Here is a 16855-nt window from a genome sequence, read left to right as displayed (position 1 = left end):
CCTCACAGTGGAAATTTGGAGACTTTGCATTATCAAAATGAGGCTGATTTGCACGTGTTTGGCAGATATTTGCTCTTTCGGGTCTTTGAGAAATCCCAGAACGTCATAGATATTCATAGTACCAATCATTCATCTCGATCTCTCTCACTCTCTCTCTCTCTCTCCTTCCCTCTTTCTCTCTCTCTCTCTCCTGTTATTCCCCCTGTCATAGCCATAATGATGTATACCATACTCACTGTCCATTATGACCCCACCCTTTCGCACGCACACACACACACACACACACACACACACACACACACACACACTTTGTCTCTCTGACACACACACACACCATCATGCGCTCCATTAACACACATTAAACGTCCTCAAACTGCTCTCTCTCTCTCTCTCTCTCTCTCTCTCTCTATCCCCTCACTTCCTGATCATGTTATGGCCCGTGCTGGATGGCTGGCTACGCCTGAGGCCTGACTGTCTGCGTGCCATATGAGTACACACACACACACACACACACACACACACACACACACTCTGCCCCCTCGGCCCAACCACATCCCTGTCATTGGAAACTCATTCACACTGCTCTCTGGTGCTCTCTTCTCTGATACTCTCTGATACTTTCTGATACTCTCTGGTGCTCTCTGCTCTCTGGTGCTCTCTGGTACTCTCTGGTGCTCTCTGGTGCTCTCTGCTCTCTGGTGCTCTCTGCTCTCTGGTGCTCTCTGGTGCTCTCTGGTGCTCTCTGCTCTCTGGTGCTCTCTGGTGCTCTCTGCTCTCTGCTCTCTGGTGCTCTCTGGTGCTCTCTGCTCTCTGGTGCTCTCTGCTCTCTGGTGCTCTCTGGTGCTCTCTGGTGCTCTCTTTTTCACCTGTCTTGATGTCTGTGTGTCTACTGACATTCCCATTCTCCCTGTTCCTCTACCGACATTCCCATTTTCCCTGTTCCCCTGTGTCTCTCTACTGACATTCCCGTTCTCCCTGTGTCTCCCCTGCAGCAGCGTCCCTTGCAGCAGTCCCTGGGTGGCTCGCTGTGTCGGGAGTCGCACTGGAAATGCCTGCTGCTGACGCTGCTGATGATTGGCTGCTTCTGCACGCTGGGCTGGTGCTCTCTGTACCGCGTGGCCGTCATGGCGGCCGACGACCACGGCCACGCCTACTTCTACGGCGACGCGGCGCGCGTCTACCTGGACAGCCCGTGCTCCAACGGCTACGTCTACATCCCCGTGGCCTTCCTGGCCATGCTCTACGTCGTCTACCTGGTGGAGTGCTGGCACTGCTACTCCAAGACCGCCCACCTGCCGCAGGTGGAGACGGCGCAGGTGTACGAGCGCGTGCAGCGGCTACAGCAGGCCACGCCCTGCATCTGGTGGAAGGCCATCAGCTACCACTACGTCCGGCGCACGCGGCAGGTCACGCGCTACCGCAACGGAGATGCCTACACCACCACACAGGTACGCATACACCACCACACAGGTACGCCTACACCACCACACAGGTACGCGTACACCACCATACACCACCACACAGGTACGCCTACACCACCACACAGGTACGCCTACACCACCACACAGGTACGCCTACACCACCACACAGGTACGCGTACACCACCACACAGGTACGCCTACACCACCACACAGGTACGCCTACACCACCATACACCACCACACAGGTACGCCTACACCACCACACAGTTGAGCATACGCCACCTCACAGTTGAGCATACACCACCTCACAGGTGTGCATACACCACCTCACAGGTGAGCATACACCACCTCACAGGTGCGTATACACCACCTCACAGGTGCGCATACACCACCTCACAGGTGTGCATACACCATACAGGTACACATTGTTCGCAAAAGACTGACGTAACCCATGCGAGCTATTTACAAACAGGCCGCAGTTGGATAAAACCGCAAACTGCCTGTTGCAGGAGCTGAAAAGGGCAAATTGCGTTTTTTCCGTGTCATGCATACATTCAGAGAAGGGTCATGCATACATTCAGAGGAGGGTCATGCATATGCATTCAGAGGAGGGTCATGCATATACATTCAGAGGAGGGTCATGCATACATTCAGAGGAGGGTCATGCATACATTCAGAGGAGGGTCATGCATATGCATTCAGAGGAGGGTCATGCATATGCATTCAGAGGAGGGTCATGCATATACATTCAGAGGAGGGTCATGCATACATTCATAGGAGGGTCATGCATATACATTCAGAGGAGGGTCATGCATACATTCAGAGGAGGGTCATGCATACACATTCAGAGGAGGGTCATGCATATACATTCAGAGGAGGGTCATGCATACATTCAGAGGAGGGTCATGCATACATTCAGAGGAGGGTCATGCATATGCATTCAGAGGAGGGTCATGCATACATTCATAGGAGGGTCATGCATATACATTCATAGGAGGGTCATGCATATACATTCAGAGGAGGGTCATGCATATACATTCAGAGGAGGGTCATGCATACATTCAGAGGAGGGTCATGCATACATTCATAGGAGGGTCATGCATACATTCAGAGGAGGGTCATGCATACATTCATAGGAGGGTCATGCATATACATTCAGAGGAGGGTCATGCATATATATTCATAGGAGGGTCATGCATATACATTCAGAGGAGGGTCATGCATATACATTCAGAGGCATGCATATACATTCAGAGGCATGCATATACATTCAGAGGCATGCATATACATTCAGAGGAGGGTCATGTATATGCTTTCAGAGGAGGGTCATGCATACATTCAGAGGAGGGTCATGCATACATTCAGAGGAGGGTCATGCATATACATTCAGAGGAGGGTCAGGGGAAAGTGGGAGTGTCATGTTAAAATGTAGGAGGAGAAGCTTAAAATGCGCCTAATTATGTATTTACCCTGTATTACCCTGTAATTACCCTGTATTTACCCTGTAATTCCCCTGTATTTACCCTGTATTTACCCTGTATTTACCTGTATTTACGAAAACTGCCCATTATGTATTATGTATTCCCCTGTATTTACCCTGTATTTACCCTGTGTTCCCCTGTAATTACGAAAACTGCCCATGAAGGCGCACGTCTGTTTTGTGGTGAAATATTTCCGCCTGGTAGAAGCAGGTGTTACTTCAAATTACGGTTAAATGCGTCAATAAGAGGAACTTTCAAAGACAACAGAATCGCTATATTCAGAGCACCAGTTCTGCGTTGTACTTTATCCAAAGCAACTTTAACTTTTGTTGGGCTTTCGAAAGTCTTACTTTCACTTTCAAGTTATCCACTTAAACTTGCCTACTTGCTAGATTTGACCAATCTTCCATAGCCTACCACAAGTAGTTTGAGTAGAACAACTGCTCTTCATTATCTCCCTGCTTGTTGACATCTTATCATATATTGTATTAATGTTTGCTAAACAATTGCTAAACGTTTGATTCGTAATGTTGTCATCAGTGAACTTCACTCAACTGCGCTTGTGATTGAAGTATGCCGTTCAGTTGCGGACGCTCGTAAATTGCGGTAGAGGGCGGAGAAAGGTTAGTTACCAGATGAGCTGCTGGTTTGATAAATACTGCGCACAACGAGGAAGCAGAATGTGCGCTAACACCGAACTCACATAAACAGACGCAGCGCACACTGCGCTAGTGCTAGTCAATCTACCCCTGTGTGTGTGTGTTGGCTCTGGGTCTGTTCGAAATGGCTAAAACTGCTGCCTTTTAAGATATCTAATAGAGGCGTGTCGTATGGGAGTCAAATGAGCTCAATAGAGGCGTGTCTTATGTGAGGAGTCAAATGAGCAATTGAGGCCTGTTTTAAGATCCTGTTTTGTCTCTTCTGCCTGATCTGCACTGTTTGAATCCTCCCATTTGTATGACAAATCCACTGTCCCTCAGTCTGGAAAAAGATCTTTTTGATCTTGAGGTGCGAAATCTGAAATCTGAGCCCTGGATGGCTGTTGTTGTTTATTTGTTGTTTGTTCTCCAGCTTGTGTCGAGTCTTCCTGTCTACAGAACGCTGCAGAGACTGTGTGTAGTCTATGCTTGTGCTTGTGTCATTTCTGTGTGTGTGTGTGTGTGTGTGTGTGGGTGTGTGTGTGTGGTGTCTCTGTGTGTGTAGTCTCTGCTGTTTGTGTAGTTTGTGGTGTGTGTGTGTGTGTGTGTGTGTGTGTGTGTGTGTGTGGTGTCTCTGTGTGTGTAGTCTCTGCTGTTTGTGTAGTTTGTGGTGTGTGTGGTGCTACACAGCAGGAATGCTTTGGAACGGCTTGATACAGGTTTCTGCTATTACCATAAAAACATGATCAACAGCTGATTACACAGACAGGGGGTTTGGACACTCTGGGGCCACACTGTGTGCTAGAAACATTTAAGGTTATTTTTTTCAGGAAACAGTTGTGTCTCAAAAACTACTTCAGAAGTACATTTGAAAAATCCAAAATACATACAGTATTCAACAGTGCCATGTACCTATCTTTGTTTGTCTTCAAAGTAATTGTGGTGAATAATTACTTAATATTAACTTAGACTGGCAAACTTTAGGAACACTCAGGAATCAGGTTTATTTTGTTACAAGCAGAGAGGGTAAAAAATGGTCTATGGTCTATGTAGGCCATGGCCTCTGTTGGATCACCCTCTCTCTCTCTCTTCAGTTCTCCATTTAGTTCTTCTGACAAACAATGCAAGTTAGTCACTTTTGTATGGGTTAAACAAAGAAAGAATTGGCGCCAAAACAAGCCCACGTGGTTGGTTTTCCAGATGGCATCAGACACACCTACTCACACCTACTCACACATACTCACACCTACTCACACCTACTCACACCTATGCATTCTTATCTGAATCAGCATGAGGAGAGATATCCTATACATCAGAAATATCACTTATAGAACGTTCCAAACATTCTTACAATTAAATCATTACAATCCTTGTACTAAGACTATTACAATGATACCAAACATGAATACATTTACATTTCATGACATATGGATTCAGTATAGCAAGGTAACATCCTTTGTCTTGTGGATCTGATAGCCCTTGGAACCAGCACAGTAGCATTTCATTGGGGGAGGGGAGGGTGTCTTGTTTAATGCCAAGAGGGGCCACATGGCTAACTAAAACTAAGTAATTGAAACCCTAAAATTATTGCTATCAGTCTTTAACTATTACTAAAAAATATAGTCTGTTATCACCTTTAATGTTAGTTAATGTAATATATCTGTCTATATAATGCATCCAAATCTGCTACTCTCAGATATTTCTTGAAACAATTCAACATCCTTGTCTGATTCCCTCTCTCTCCCTCCCTCCCTCCCTCTCTCCCTCTCTCCCTCTTTCTCCCTCCCTCTCTCTCCCTCTTCCTCTCTCTCCCTCCCTCTCTCTCTCTCTACCTCTCCCTCCCTCTCCCTCCCCCTCTCTCCCTCTCTCCCTCCCTCCCTCTCTCTCCCTCTCTCTCTCCCTCTCTCCCCGTCCCCCTCTCTCTCTCTCTCCCTCTCTCTCAGGTGTACCATGAGCGGGTGAACACGCACGCGTCCAGCTGTGAGTTCGACTACTCGCGTCACGGCGTGAAGGACGTGTCCAAGCAGCTGCAGGGCCTGCTGGACCACCCGGCGGTCCGTCTGCGCTTCACCAAGTGCTTCAGCTTCGCCAGCGCGCGCGCCGAGAGCGCCTACCTCACGCAGCGCGCGCGCTTCTTCAGCGACAACGAGGGCCTGGACGACTACATGGAGGCGCGCGAGGGCATGCACCTGAAGAACGTGGACTTCCGCGAGCACGTGCTGGCGTTCCCGGAGCCCGCGCGGCAGCCCTGGTTCTCCCGCCGCGGTGTCTTCTGGCTGGCCTCGGCGCTGCTCTGCTCCTGGCCGCTGCGCGTGGCGGCCGAGTACCGCACCGCCTACGTGCACTACCACGTGGAGAAGCTGTTCGGCGAGAACGAGGACGCCAACGACAACGACAGCGGCGGCGGCGGGGGCGAGCACCTGCACCCGGGGCTGGAGAACGGCGGACGCAGCCGAGGAGGACCCACGCTGCGCGTCATCTCCCGCGTCAACACCGTGGACATCACCGAGCTGGAGTGGCACATCCGCTGCAACCAGCAGATGGTGCCCAGCTACTCGGAGGCGCTGCTCATGGACCTGGACCTGGCCAGCGGGGGGGCGGGCAGCGGGGGCAGCAGCGGGGGCATCACCCCGGGCAACGGTCCGAGCTGCCAGCGTCGGCGGCGGCGCCACTCCAGCTACCTGCTCCAGAGCTGCCCGCGCTGCCACCGGTCAAGCAGCAGCTCCTCGCTGCCCTCGCGCGTCCGTGGCAACGTGGCGATGGGGGCCGGCTCGCTGGCCTGCGCGGTGGGCTCGATGGCGGCCGGAGGGGTCAGCGGAGGGGTCGGAGGTCGTCTGGGGCTCAGCCGCAGCGGATTCTCCCTGGGCCGCATCCACGCCGTACGCCACCGCCGGCCGTGCCTGTTCCACTCCCGCAGCCTCGGAGGAGGAGTGGGCAGCCGGCCGAGCGAGGGAGGGGGGGGGGGAGGGGGGTTCCTGGGCCTGGGGTTCCGCGCGCCGGACGAGGAGAGACAAGGCGTGCTGGAGGGGGACGGGATGGAGGACGAGGAGGAGGAGGAGGAGGAGGAGGAGGAGGAGGGGGAGGGGGAGGAGAGGAGGAGGAGGAGAGGGGAGCAGAGAGCGGAGGCTGACGTGGAGAGGGGGGGCGGCGTGGGGGAGAGAGAGCGGCCGCCGACGTACGAGGATGCACTGCGCTTCCCCGTCCTCATCGTCCATGGCGAAGAGAGTTGCCATGGCGGCAGGGACATCGATACCGGCTAGGAGACGGGCACGCATGGAATCCACAAACACGTCAAGTGGATAAGCGAGAGAACAGGAAGCGAAGGAAGAGGAGAAGTGGGCGGCAGGAGGAGCGGGCGAGAGACAAACAGAGAGAGAAATCCTGGGAGTTCCGGGACTGCCGGGAGAAACGCTGGGCGTGTGACCATGGAAACGGAAAGCGTTAGCAGGTTAGCAGGTTAGCAGTTAGCAGGTTAGCAGTTAGCATAGCAAAAGAAAGTCACTCTGAACCTCCAGCATTCGTCTTCCTCCACGGGAATAGCCTCAGATAAACCTGTAGTGTTTTAAAAAAAACATAAGAAACACTTAAATACAATTTAAACAAATACAAACACATGATTTAAAAAAAACTAAAAAACAATGAACATAATTCTCAGTGAATGTATCAGGCCTTTGCCCAGGAGTCTTCTAGCAGGTGTACCCTACTGCACTTCTCCAATGCAGCTGCGTAGTTTTCCATGACCCATCAAGTGGACTCAGTCAGGCTATTGACTCAATTATCAAGCACCCTATCCACCCCATACCCTACACTCCCCACCCTACACCCTTGACTTTGAACTCTCCTCCATCGGATCATTCTACTCTTAATGTCAATGTAGACTGCAGGACACAGGGGTTGTGGATCTCCTCACGATTGCCTGTCCACTGGAGTCCACTAAAAAGAGCGTGACATGTAGGCTAGGAGGAGCATGTGGCGTCCACTGCAACAGACCCTCCTGCCACAGCTCTTCCAATCCATGCTGTTAATCTCAATCAGGTGCCGTAGAATTTCTCAGTTGAAATAGTAAGCGATCGCAGCTGTTAAGAGATGTAACATTAGCTTTATGAATAAAGTGTGTGTGTGTGTGTGTGTGTGTGTGTGTGTGAGAGGCTCTATTGCACCTCAGGAGGTCCACTCAGAAACAGGAAGTAGGTGAGAATAAAGGAAGTGGCAGGGGAGCCAGAAGATGGAAAAGGAGAGCGACTCAGACAGACATGCTGACCAGTGTGATGGAGTAGACTCAGACAGACTCTGCTGACCAGTGTGATGGAGTAGACTCAGACAGACTCTGCTGACCAGTGTGATGGAGTAGACTCAGACATGCTCAAACTGACCAGTGTGATGGAGTAGACTCAGACAGACTGACCAGTGTGATGGAGTAGACTCAGACATGCTGACCAGTGTGATGGAGTAGACTCAGACAGACTCTGCTGACCAGTGTGATGGAGTAGACTCAGACAGACTCTGCTGACCAGTGTGATGGAGTAGACTCAGACATGCTGACCAGTGTGATGGAGTAGACTCAGACATGCTCAAACTGACCAGTGTGATGGAGTAGACTCAGACAGACTTTGGCTGACCAGTGTGATGGAGTAGACTCAGATAGACTGACCAGTGTGATGGAGTAGACTCAGACAGCCTCTGCTGACCAGTGTGATGGAGTAGACTCAGACAGGCTGACCAGTGTGATGGAGTACTGGAGTAGACTTACATCCTACAGACGGCACCACATGCTCTGGGTACAGTTGGACCTCTAATAAAGAGGCATCACATGGGCATCACATGGGCACAGTTGGACCTCTAATAAAGAGGCATCACATGGGCACAGTAATAAAGAGGCATCACATGGGCATCACATGGGCACAGTAATAAAGAGGCATCACATGGGCATCACATGGGCACGGTTGTACCTCTAATAAAGAGGCACCACATGGGCATTATATGGGCACGGGTGGACCTCTAATAAAGAGGCATCACATGGGCACAGTAATAAAGAGGCATCACATGGGCATCATATGGGTACAGTTGGACCTCTAATAAATGGCCACTGTGTACACAGACAGACACCCTACAGATGATGATGTGCTGACCTCGGCCTACTACATAGTAGCCTAAAGCAGTATGAGTAATCAGATACAGCCAGACTTACAGACAGAGAGAGAGGGAGAGAGAGAGGAGGAAGAGAAGGAGGGAGAGAGAAGAAAAGCATCACAGGATTATGGTGTTTAGTCAAGATCGAAAGAAGGAGAGAGGAGAGAGAGAGGAGAGAGAGAGAGGAGGGAAAGGGATGCAAAAGAAAGAGAAACTAAAGACGCTGGATGTGTCTTCCCGTCAGGAGGTGGTGAAGTTAGAGAGAGAGGGAGAGAGAGGAGGGAAAGGGAGAGAGAGAGGGAGAAAGGAGGGAGAAAGAGGAGTGATTGAGAGAGAGGGGGGGGGAGGGAAAGGGAGAGAGAGAAGAGTGAGAGGGGGAAAGGAGGGAGGGGGAGAGAGAGGAGGGATAAAAGCAACAGAGAGGGGGGGAGAGAGAGGAGGGAGAGAGAGAAAAGCAACTGAGAGAGTGAATGAGAAATGGGAGAGAGAGAGAGAGGAGCAGAGAAACAGTGCTCAGCAGCCCTCTGGGGAACGTGATTGATTTCCTGAGTGGAGGATAAAAGAAGAGCAGGAAGCGAGGGATGAAGAGAAGCAGAGGAGGAGGAGTAAAAGACGCTCCCTTACTGCTAGTAATTACCTGTGATTGGGCGCAGCCTGTGGTTGCTCTCCTGTTCTATTCTCATTTCTAAGTGTGTGTGAGTGTGTGTGACTGTGTGTGTGTGTGCGTGCGTGTGTGTGTATGCTTCTATTATAGCCTTTAGTCTCTCTGAGGCAGGGGTGTCTGGTTAAGACGATCTGTCACCAAGCTTCTGCTCAATATCACACCATCTACCCACATGTGTATACACACACACACACACACACACATGCAACACCTTCACAAGAGCTTACACACACACATGCAACACCTTCACAAGAGCTTTCATACGCATACACACTCACACACATATGTACACATACACACACACACTGTTTCGCTTCACATCAGTGTTGTCCCCTGGCCATTGCTGCATCTAGTAGAACCACTGTGCATTATTTCTAGGGCTTATGTCTCATCGTGGCGTCTCTCTCTGTCGCTGTGGTGTGTGTGTGTGTGTGTGTGTGCTTTATTTCTGTGGAGAGGCCAGGGCTTATGTCTCATCGTGGCGTCTCTCTCTGTCGCTGTGGTGTGTTGAGTCTGACGATGGAAACAGGGAGGATTCTCAAGGAATAAAATATTAAAGCACAGGACATCGCGTGAGTTATCCCACCAGCACATCAGCAAAACACACACACACACACACACACACAGACACACACATCATCAGCAGCAACCAGTGTTCTCAGTTAGTGTATTAGCACTGCGCTTAGTAACACCATAAGTTGAGAAACAGGCATACACATATTCACACACACACACACACACACACACACACACCACACACACACACACACACACACACATACTCACCCACAAACACACACACACACACACTCACCCACCCACAGTCACCAAAACAGTTGTGTCTTACACACAACATTCAGGGAAGACGAGATGATGTCAACCAAATACAGCATTAAAGTGACATGCATGGGGAGGGGCTAGATGTGAATATTAAACGAGGGGAGGGGCTAGATTTTAATATTAAAAGAGAGGAGGGGCTAGATGTGCATGTTAAATGAGGGGAGGGGCTAGATGAGAATATTAAACGAGGGGAGGGGCTAGATGTGAATATTAAATGAGTTTGGGGGGAGTAGTATTAGTTTGGTTATTGAGTGTCAAACTGGCCCGTATGGCTGACTCCCAGTCATGAAAGGAAGGTCCTGTGGCAGCTTTTTGTCTAGACCTGAGAGTAGCAGATGCATGTACCTGGGTGGAGGAGTGTGAGGAGTGTGATCACTTCTACACCTGATCTTCACACACACACACACACACAAAGCACACACACACACACACATGTAGTGTGGTGTCCAGTCACACACTAATGCAAGGCACAAAGTAGCAAAAGCGAGCGGCCCAAACTAACCCAACTCAGAGGCTGTAGTCCCTCAGCGCTTCGGCACGCGCTAGGTGTGCGCTAGGTGTGCGCTAGCACAGATCAACCACAAACAAGCACAAGCATTCATCCACTGTTGCAAAGGATGCTGGGAGTGATGCGTACAGGAGCTGTCAAACTGCCTGACCTCTGCGTCTGTGATGGGAACATGTCCGATCGCATCCGAATGTGCCCGATCGCGTCGGAATGTGTCTGAACGCGTCGGAATGTGTCTGAACGCGTCGGAATGTGTCTGAACGCGTCCTGGTGTCATGATACTGAGCCCCCACCCCACCCCGGCCTGGGGGGCAGCAGCGAGGGTCACCTGAAATATTGTAAACTTGACTGCAACTACTGCGAGAGTTTGTGCTTCTTTATGCCTTCAGGTGGTTGCGGTTGCGGAGGAAGATGGAAGTGGTGTCTGATGGGAATAGTAACTGGGGATAAAAAAATAAATAAATAAATACATAAATAAAAAATTAAAATAAAGCCTAACTGTTTGACTTGGAGATTGTGTGCCGTCAGTTTGTTTGATGTCTAATTATACAACTATAGCCTATGATATTTATTTATGTCTAATTATCAATGTTGGGCAAGGTACTTCAAAAGCGTAATGCATTATTTATTACTTGTTACTGTCATCTCAAAGTAATTTGTTACATTACAATATTACTGTCTTTGAATTGTAAGGCATTACACTACGTTTACGTTACTTGCACCAAAATAACAGGTGTTCTCAATCGATCTTCATGTGTTCAATGCAGCTCATTACACGGCAGGAGGTGATGTGGTATGGCATAATGACTGAGCTAGGCTTAAGGCTAACAAAAGAACAATATAATGGTTGCAGTTATGGCTCATGGGACAATGTAGGCCCCAAAGGCCAAAGGTCACTCACAATTTAATATAGTAAAATATAGCCATGGTAAAATATAGCCATAGTGAAATTGTATGTTGACTTTAAATGGTTCTCATCATTGCTGGTTGCTTTTCCTTCTACTTACAGTGGTGTAGACTTAATGCAAATAGTTTGAGAATAATGGCTATGATCTTTGTCTGTAACATTTTAGTTATTCTCACTGCTTGAAATGAGAAGTATAGCCTAACCATGTTAGATCTGTTGCATGAATGGCAGAGATAACTATCTAAACAAGGCAATCAAATTCCAGGACCAGCATAGATTTTTAAATTCATGGATAATCTTCTCTGGTGCCAATTGAGCATTTCTCAATTTTGGATTAAAAAGCAAAGTAACTTCAGTTACTGAGAACTGTACAGAGTAAAATATTACTGAAATTGTATTGGTAATGCCTTTACAGCAAAAAGCAATGCATTACTGTAATTACATTACTTTTTTAATTCATTACTTCCAACACTGCTAATTATACAACTATAGCCTATGATATTTATTTTTTTCATGTGATTCAGATATGTGTTCTATTTGTGAAATATCACCGAAAGGATATGTTTTTCCGTCAAAAGTAACAAGACCTCCAAACTACATATAATATGAGTTCTGTCTGGAAAAAAAAATGAAATCCAATCTGCATAGATTACACTTGGTTCTAAAATAACATAAAATACTGACTGCATAGATTACACTTCCTTCTTAAATCAAATAAAATGCTGCAGCCTAGTTATGTAACTGAAGTACAGTTCAGTTAAGAATGATGTTTAATCCAAGTTAGAGGGTCACAGGGCCCTAGAGTATAAATTAAGTAACCTTTCACCCCGGGTCTCTAATTTCTGAGCATATGATCCCCTATGGATATGTGAGCAAGCTACCTGTTAGTAGCCTAGCAGGTCGCCTGTGGCAACACACACGGTTTCTATGGCAGCATCCCTGGGGTCAGCCATAGGTCAGCCAAAATCAATAAGGATCCATTCATGGCGGGTCACAGAGGGCGCTGGGCGCTAGCTGTCACATTGCCATCCCTCATTTTAATGGTTAGGACGCTGCCCCATGGGCCGCCTGCTCTCTTCTCCGGAAGAGTGAAACAAGACGCGCCTGTCCACAGCGCGACACATCAGTCTTGTGGAACATACACGACCCATGAATGAATGACCAGTTATATGCGCCTATCTGTTTGTCTGTATGTGAAAGCTATTTGTCTGTCTGCAGAGCTGCCTGTCTTCTTTCAAAGTCTGCATCTACACTGCCAGTCAAACTTGAATTTCCCCTTGGGGATCAATAAAGTATCTATCTATCTATCTATCTATCTATCTATCTATCTATCTATCTATCTATCTGTCTATCTATCTATCTATCTGACCTGGTTCAGTTATCAGCTGGCTCAGCGGTTCATATAAAACCATCACAGCAGAGGAGGCCTTCTGAAATGTGTCGTGACCATGGAAACCATGTTGCTAATGTTTAGTTGTGGTGGCAGTAGGCTACTGACAAACAGCACAGATGAAGTACTCCTTTAGGGCTACCCACTGCTCTGTGTTGTAGACTAATCTCCTTTATTCTTTTCATGAAAACATACACACACAAACACACACAGATACTTTCTTAGTAGGGGATTATGCCTGTTATGTTGTCTTGCGTAATTTGCGCATGCCTTTGCTTCCCAGCTGAAGGCATTATCATGTTTCTATAAACGGATTGTGTCCATAGAAACTCAACCCACACAATATTGAGCCACGGTATGGATGAGGCGTGCCACTACTCATAAACTAGCATACACTACTCTAGCCTACACCGCCACCTTGTGTTGTAATGATGGCACACACAAGAAAAATAAGCACCTTCATGAACGTGATTTGACATTTGTCATGAGACAGCTTGCTGAGGTCGCAGTATTCCTCGTACGGCTGACCATGAAGGTTGTTGACTGATTATCTATAATAACTAGCCATTTTATGAGCTGTCAAGCGTAACAGTGTTTATTTGTCAGGACGAGTCATGTTTATGGTTGCTCAACTGTCACTTTCGTCACTTGCTCAACACAGTGCAAAGACGTAGCTGAGCTGATTTGTCGGTCTGTCGCTTCTACCGGGAAACACCCCCCCCCCCCCCATCCCTATCCCGTCACCTCCACGAGGCCTCCCGCCCTCCCTCACCGCCTAATCAGCCTCTGCAGGAAAGGGACAGCTCCGTTATAGTCACATATCTGATGACAAACGAGCTCCATCAGCAGCCTGCTACACTGCCGCGGAAATTACTGCAGAGCGCGTAGAGGGCAGCGAAGGACAGCGGAACAGCATAGGAGAGGAGAGGAGAGGAGAGGGGAACCGCAGTACCTCCGCAGCTATGAGCCGCCAGGTAAGGGTGCCAGGCAACTGTCCCACGGCTGAGTGAACTCAGCTACCGCAGAGGCACAAACTTCACGGACTGTAGGCTAGCGGATAGCCTACCTCACACCCCATCTAGAAGTTTTCCCTGACTCATTGTTCGAAGTTATAAAGCCATGTGTGTGATTACAGCAAAACAGCAACAAAATAAGGGTTGGGGGAGAAATATTGATTCCTTTAATTCATTTGTTTCTGTTTATGGCATGGTTTGCCTAGGCCTAATTCTGCCAAAATTGTGTTGTTTGTGTAGGCCTATATGTAGATAGATATGTAGATAGATAGATAGATAGATAGATAGATAGATACTTTATTAATGATCCCCAAGGGGAAATTCAATGTGTTTGTACTGAGATAGTATGATAGTTGATTTGTAAACAGACCCAGCACTAATCTGGGTCTTATGGTACAGCCTACAGATCTTAGAGAGATCTGGTTCCAGAGTCAGCTGCTGTCTGGAATAGGCCTGCTGGACTGGACTGGTATTGAAGTGTTGTGCAGTTGAGCAGTTTTACTCAGGTGAGAAGTTAAGCCTGGATGATGGCTGAGTGTATTGATAGCAAAGGAGATCTATTCTGGTCTTGTCTGGTTTGTGCTCGGCCTACAACCAACTCACTGTGTGTGCATGATCACTCAAGCTCATGCAACTAGTAGCCTATGATGCTCTTCCCCCTCGCACTGAGGATGACGCACCTGAGAGAGGGAGAGAGAGAGAGAGAGGGAGGGAGAGAGAGAGAGGGAGAGAGAGGGATAGAGAGAAAGGGAGAGAGAGAGGGGGGGAGGGAAAGAGAGAGGGAGGGTGGGAGAGAGAGGGAAAGAGAAGGAGGGAGGGAGGGAGGGAGAGAGGGAAAGAGAGGGAGGGAGAGAGGGAAGTGAGGTGAGAGAAATAATCTTAATCTTAATCAGCTTGCAGCCACCTCCTGATGAAAGGACTTACTGTCATGTGATGTCTTTAAAGAAATACACCCTGACAAACACAAACACACACACACACAAACACAAACATGCAAACACACACACACACAACCTATACTGTATATAGTATAGCAAACTGTGTCTAGAAATAAACACTATGTGGACAAAAGTATAAGGACACCTGGCCATCACAGCTACAGCATCTTTAGTGACACCCCATTCTACATCCATGGGCATAAGATAGCAATAGCCTGCACTCTTCTGGGAAGGCTTTCACACACACACACACACACACACACACTGGGAAGGCTTTCCACTTGATTTTGTAGTGTGTCATGTGATTCAGCAGTTGTGAAGTTAGGCTCTGATGTTGGACGAAAAAGCCTGCCTCGCAGTCTCGTGCCAGTTTACCCCAGAGGTGTCTGATGGGGTGGGGTCAGTCTCGTGCCAGTTTACCCCATAGGTGTCTGATGGGGTGGGGTCAGTCTCGTGCCAGTTTACCCCATAGGTGTCTGATGGGGTGGGGTCAGTCTCGTGCCAGTTTACCCCATAGGTGCCAGTTTACCCCATAGGTGTCTGATGTGGTGGGGTCAGTCTCGTGCCAGTTTACCCCATACTGTAGGTGTCTGATGGGGTGGGGTCAGTCTCGTGCCAGTTTACCCCATACTGTAGGTGTCTGATGGGGTGGGGTCAGTCTCGTGCCAGTTTACCCCATACTGTAGGTGTCTGATGGGGTGGGGTCAGTCTCGTGCCAGTTTACCCCATACTGTAGGTGTCTGATGGGGTGGGATCAGTCTCGTGCCAGTTTACCCCATAGGTGCCAGTTTAGCCCATAGGTGTCTGATGGGGTGGGGTCAGTCTCGTGCCAGTTTACCCCATACTGTAGGTGTCTGATGGGGTGGGATCAGGGCTCTGTGTGGGCCACTCAAGGTCTTCCACACCAGACTCACCCAGCTGGGTCATTATGCTCCTAGCTTTGAGCACTGGGACACACACATGGAACAGAAAAGGGCTTCCCCAGACTGGTCCCACAAAGTCACACACACACACACACACACACACACACACACACACACACACACACACATACACACACACACACACACATACAGGAACAGAAAAGGGCTTCCCCAGACTGGTCCCACAAAGTCACACACACACACACACACACACACACACACACACACACACACACACACACACACACACACACACACACACACATACTCTGGAACAGAAAAGGGCTTCCCCAGAAGCATAGAATTGTGAAAATGCTCATGGTATGCTGAAGCATTAAGATGATGACCCTCAGGGGTCTAATAAACCACCCCATGAATTGAGTGATTAAGAGAGAGATGTCTCCCAGTACCTTTGTCCTTATAATGTACATTACATGTGGAGTCACTCCTGAGTACTGTTGCTTTAAGACAGCCTAGTCACTCCTGAGTACTGTTGCTTTAAGACAGCCTGGTCATTCCTGAGTACTGTTGCTTTAAGACAGCCTAGTCACTCCTGAGTACTGTTGCTTTAAGACAGCCTGGTCACTCCTGAGTACTGTTGCTTTAAGACAGCCTTGGTCATTCCTGAGTACTGTTGCTTTAAGACAGCCTAGTCACTCCTGAGTACTGTTGCTTTAAGACAGCCTTGGTCATTCCTGAGTACTGTTGCTTTAAGACAGCCTAGTCACTCCTGAGTACTGTTGCTTTAAGACAGCCTTGGTCATTCCTGAGTACTGTTGCTTTAAGGCAGCCTGGTCACTCCTGAGTACTGTTGCTTTAAGACAGCCTTGGTCATTCCTGAGTACAGCCTTGGTCATTCCTGAGTACTGTTGCTTTAAGAAAGCCTTGGTCATTCCACTCCTGACCCCTAGGGGACGACATCTCCAGTGGACACCCTGGTCCCGCGGGTGGAGGCGCTGCTGGACATGGCCACTGCGCTGCAGAGCCAGTGCCGGGCGCAGA

The 16855-nt window shown here is 48.7% G+C and overlaps 1 protein-coding gene across 1 annotated transcript in view; it reads left to right on the top strand.

Moving 5' to 3' along the window:
* The window catches only part of LOC143112026 (transmembrane protein 151B-like), a 35044-nt gene extending 28244 nt beyond the window's left edge, over nt 1-6800 (top strand). Inside the window, exons 3-4 of the mRNA XM_076274276.1 lie at nt 993-1448; nt 5484-6800. Of these exons, the coding sequence (XP_076130391.1) occupies nt 993-1448; nt 5484-6800 (1773 nt within the window). The remainder of the gene's footprint in view (nt 1-992; nt 1449-5483) is intronic.
* The last annotated feature ends 10055 nt before the right edge of the window (nt 6801-16855 follow it).

This window comes from Alosa pseudoharengus, unplaced genomic scaffold (assembly GCF_046254945.1).
Source record: "Alosa pseudoharengus isolate Yale_2024_CS ecotype anadromous, Long Island Sound unplaced genomic scaffold, YU_APseudo_1.1 YU_APseudo_1.1_scf_8, whole genome shotgun sequence".
NCBI lineage: Eukaryota > Metazoa > Chordata > Actinopteri > Clupeiformes > Clupeidae > Alosa > Alosa pseudoharengus.
Note: the sequence above shows the minus strand (reverse complement) of the source record. Positions and strands in the feature narration are given on the sequence as shown.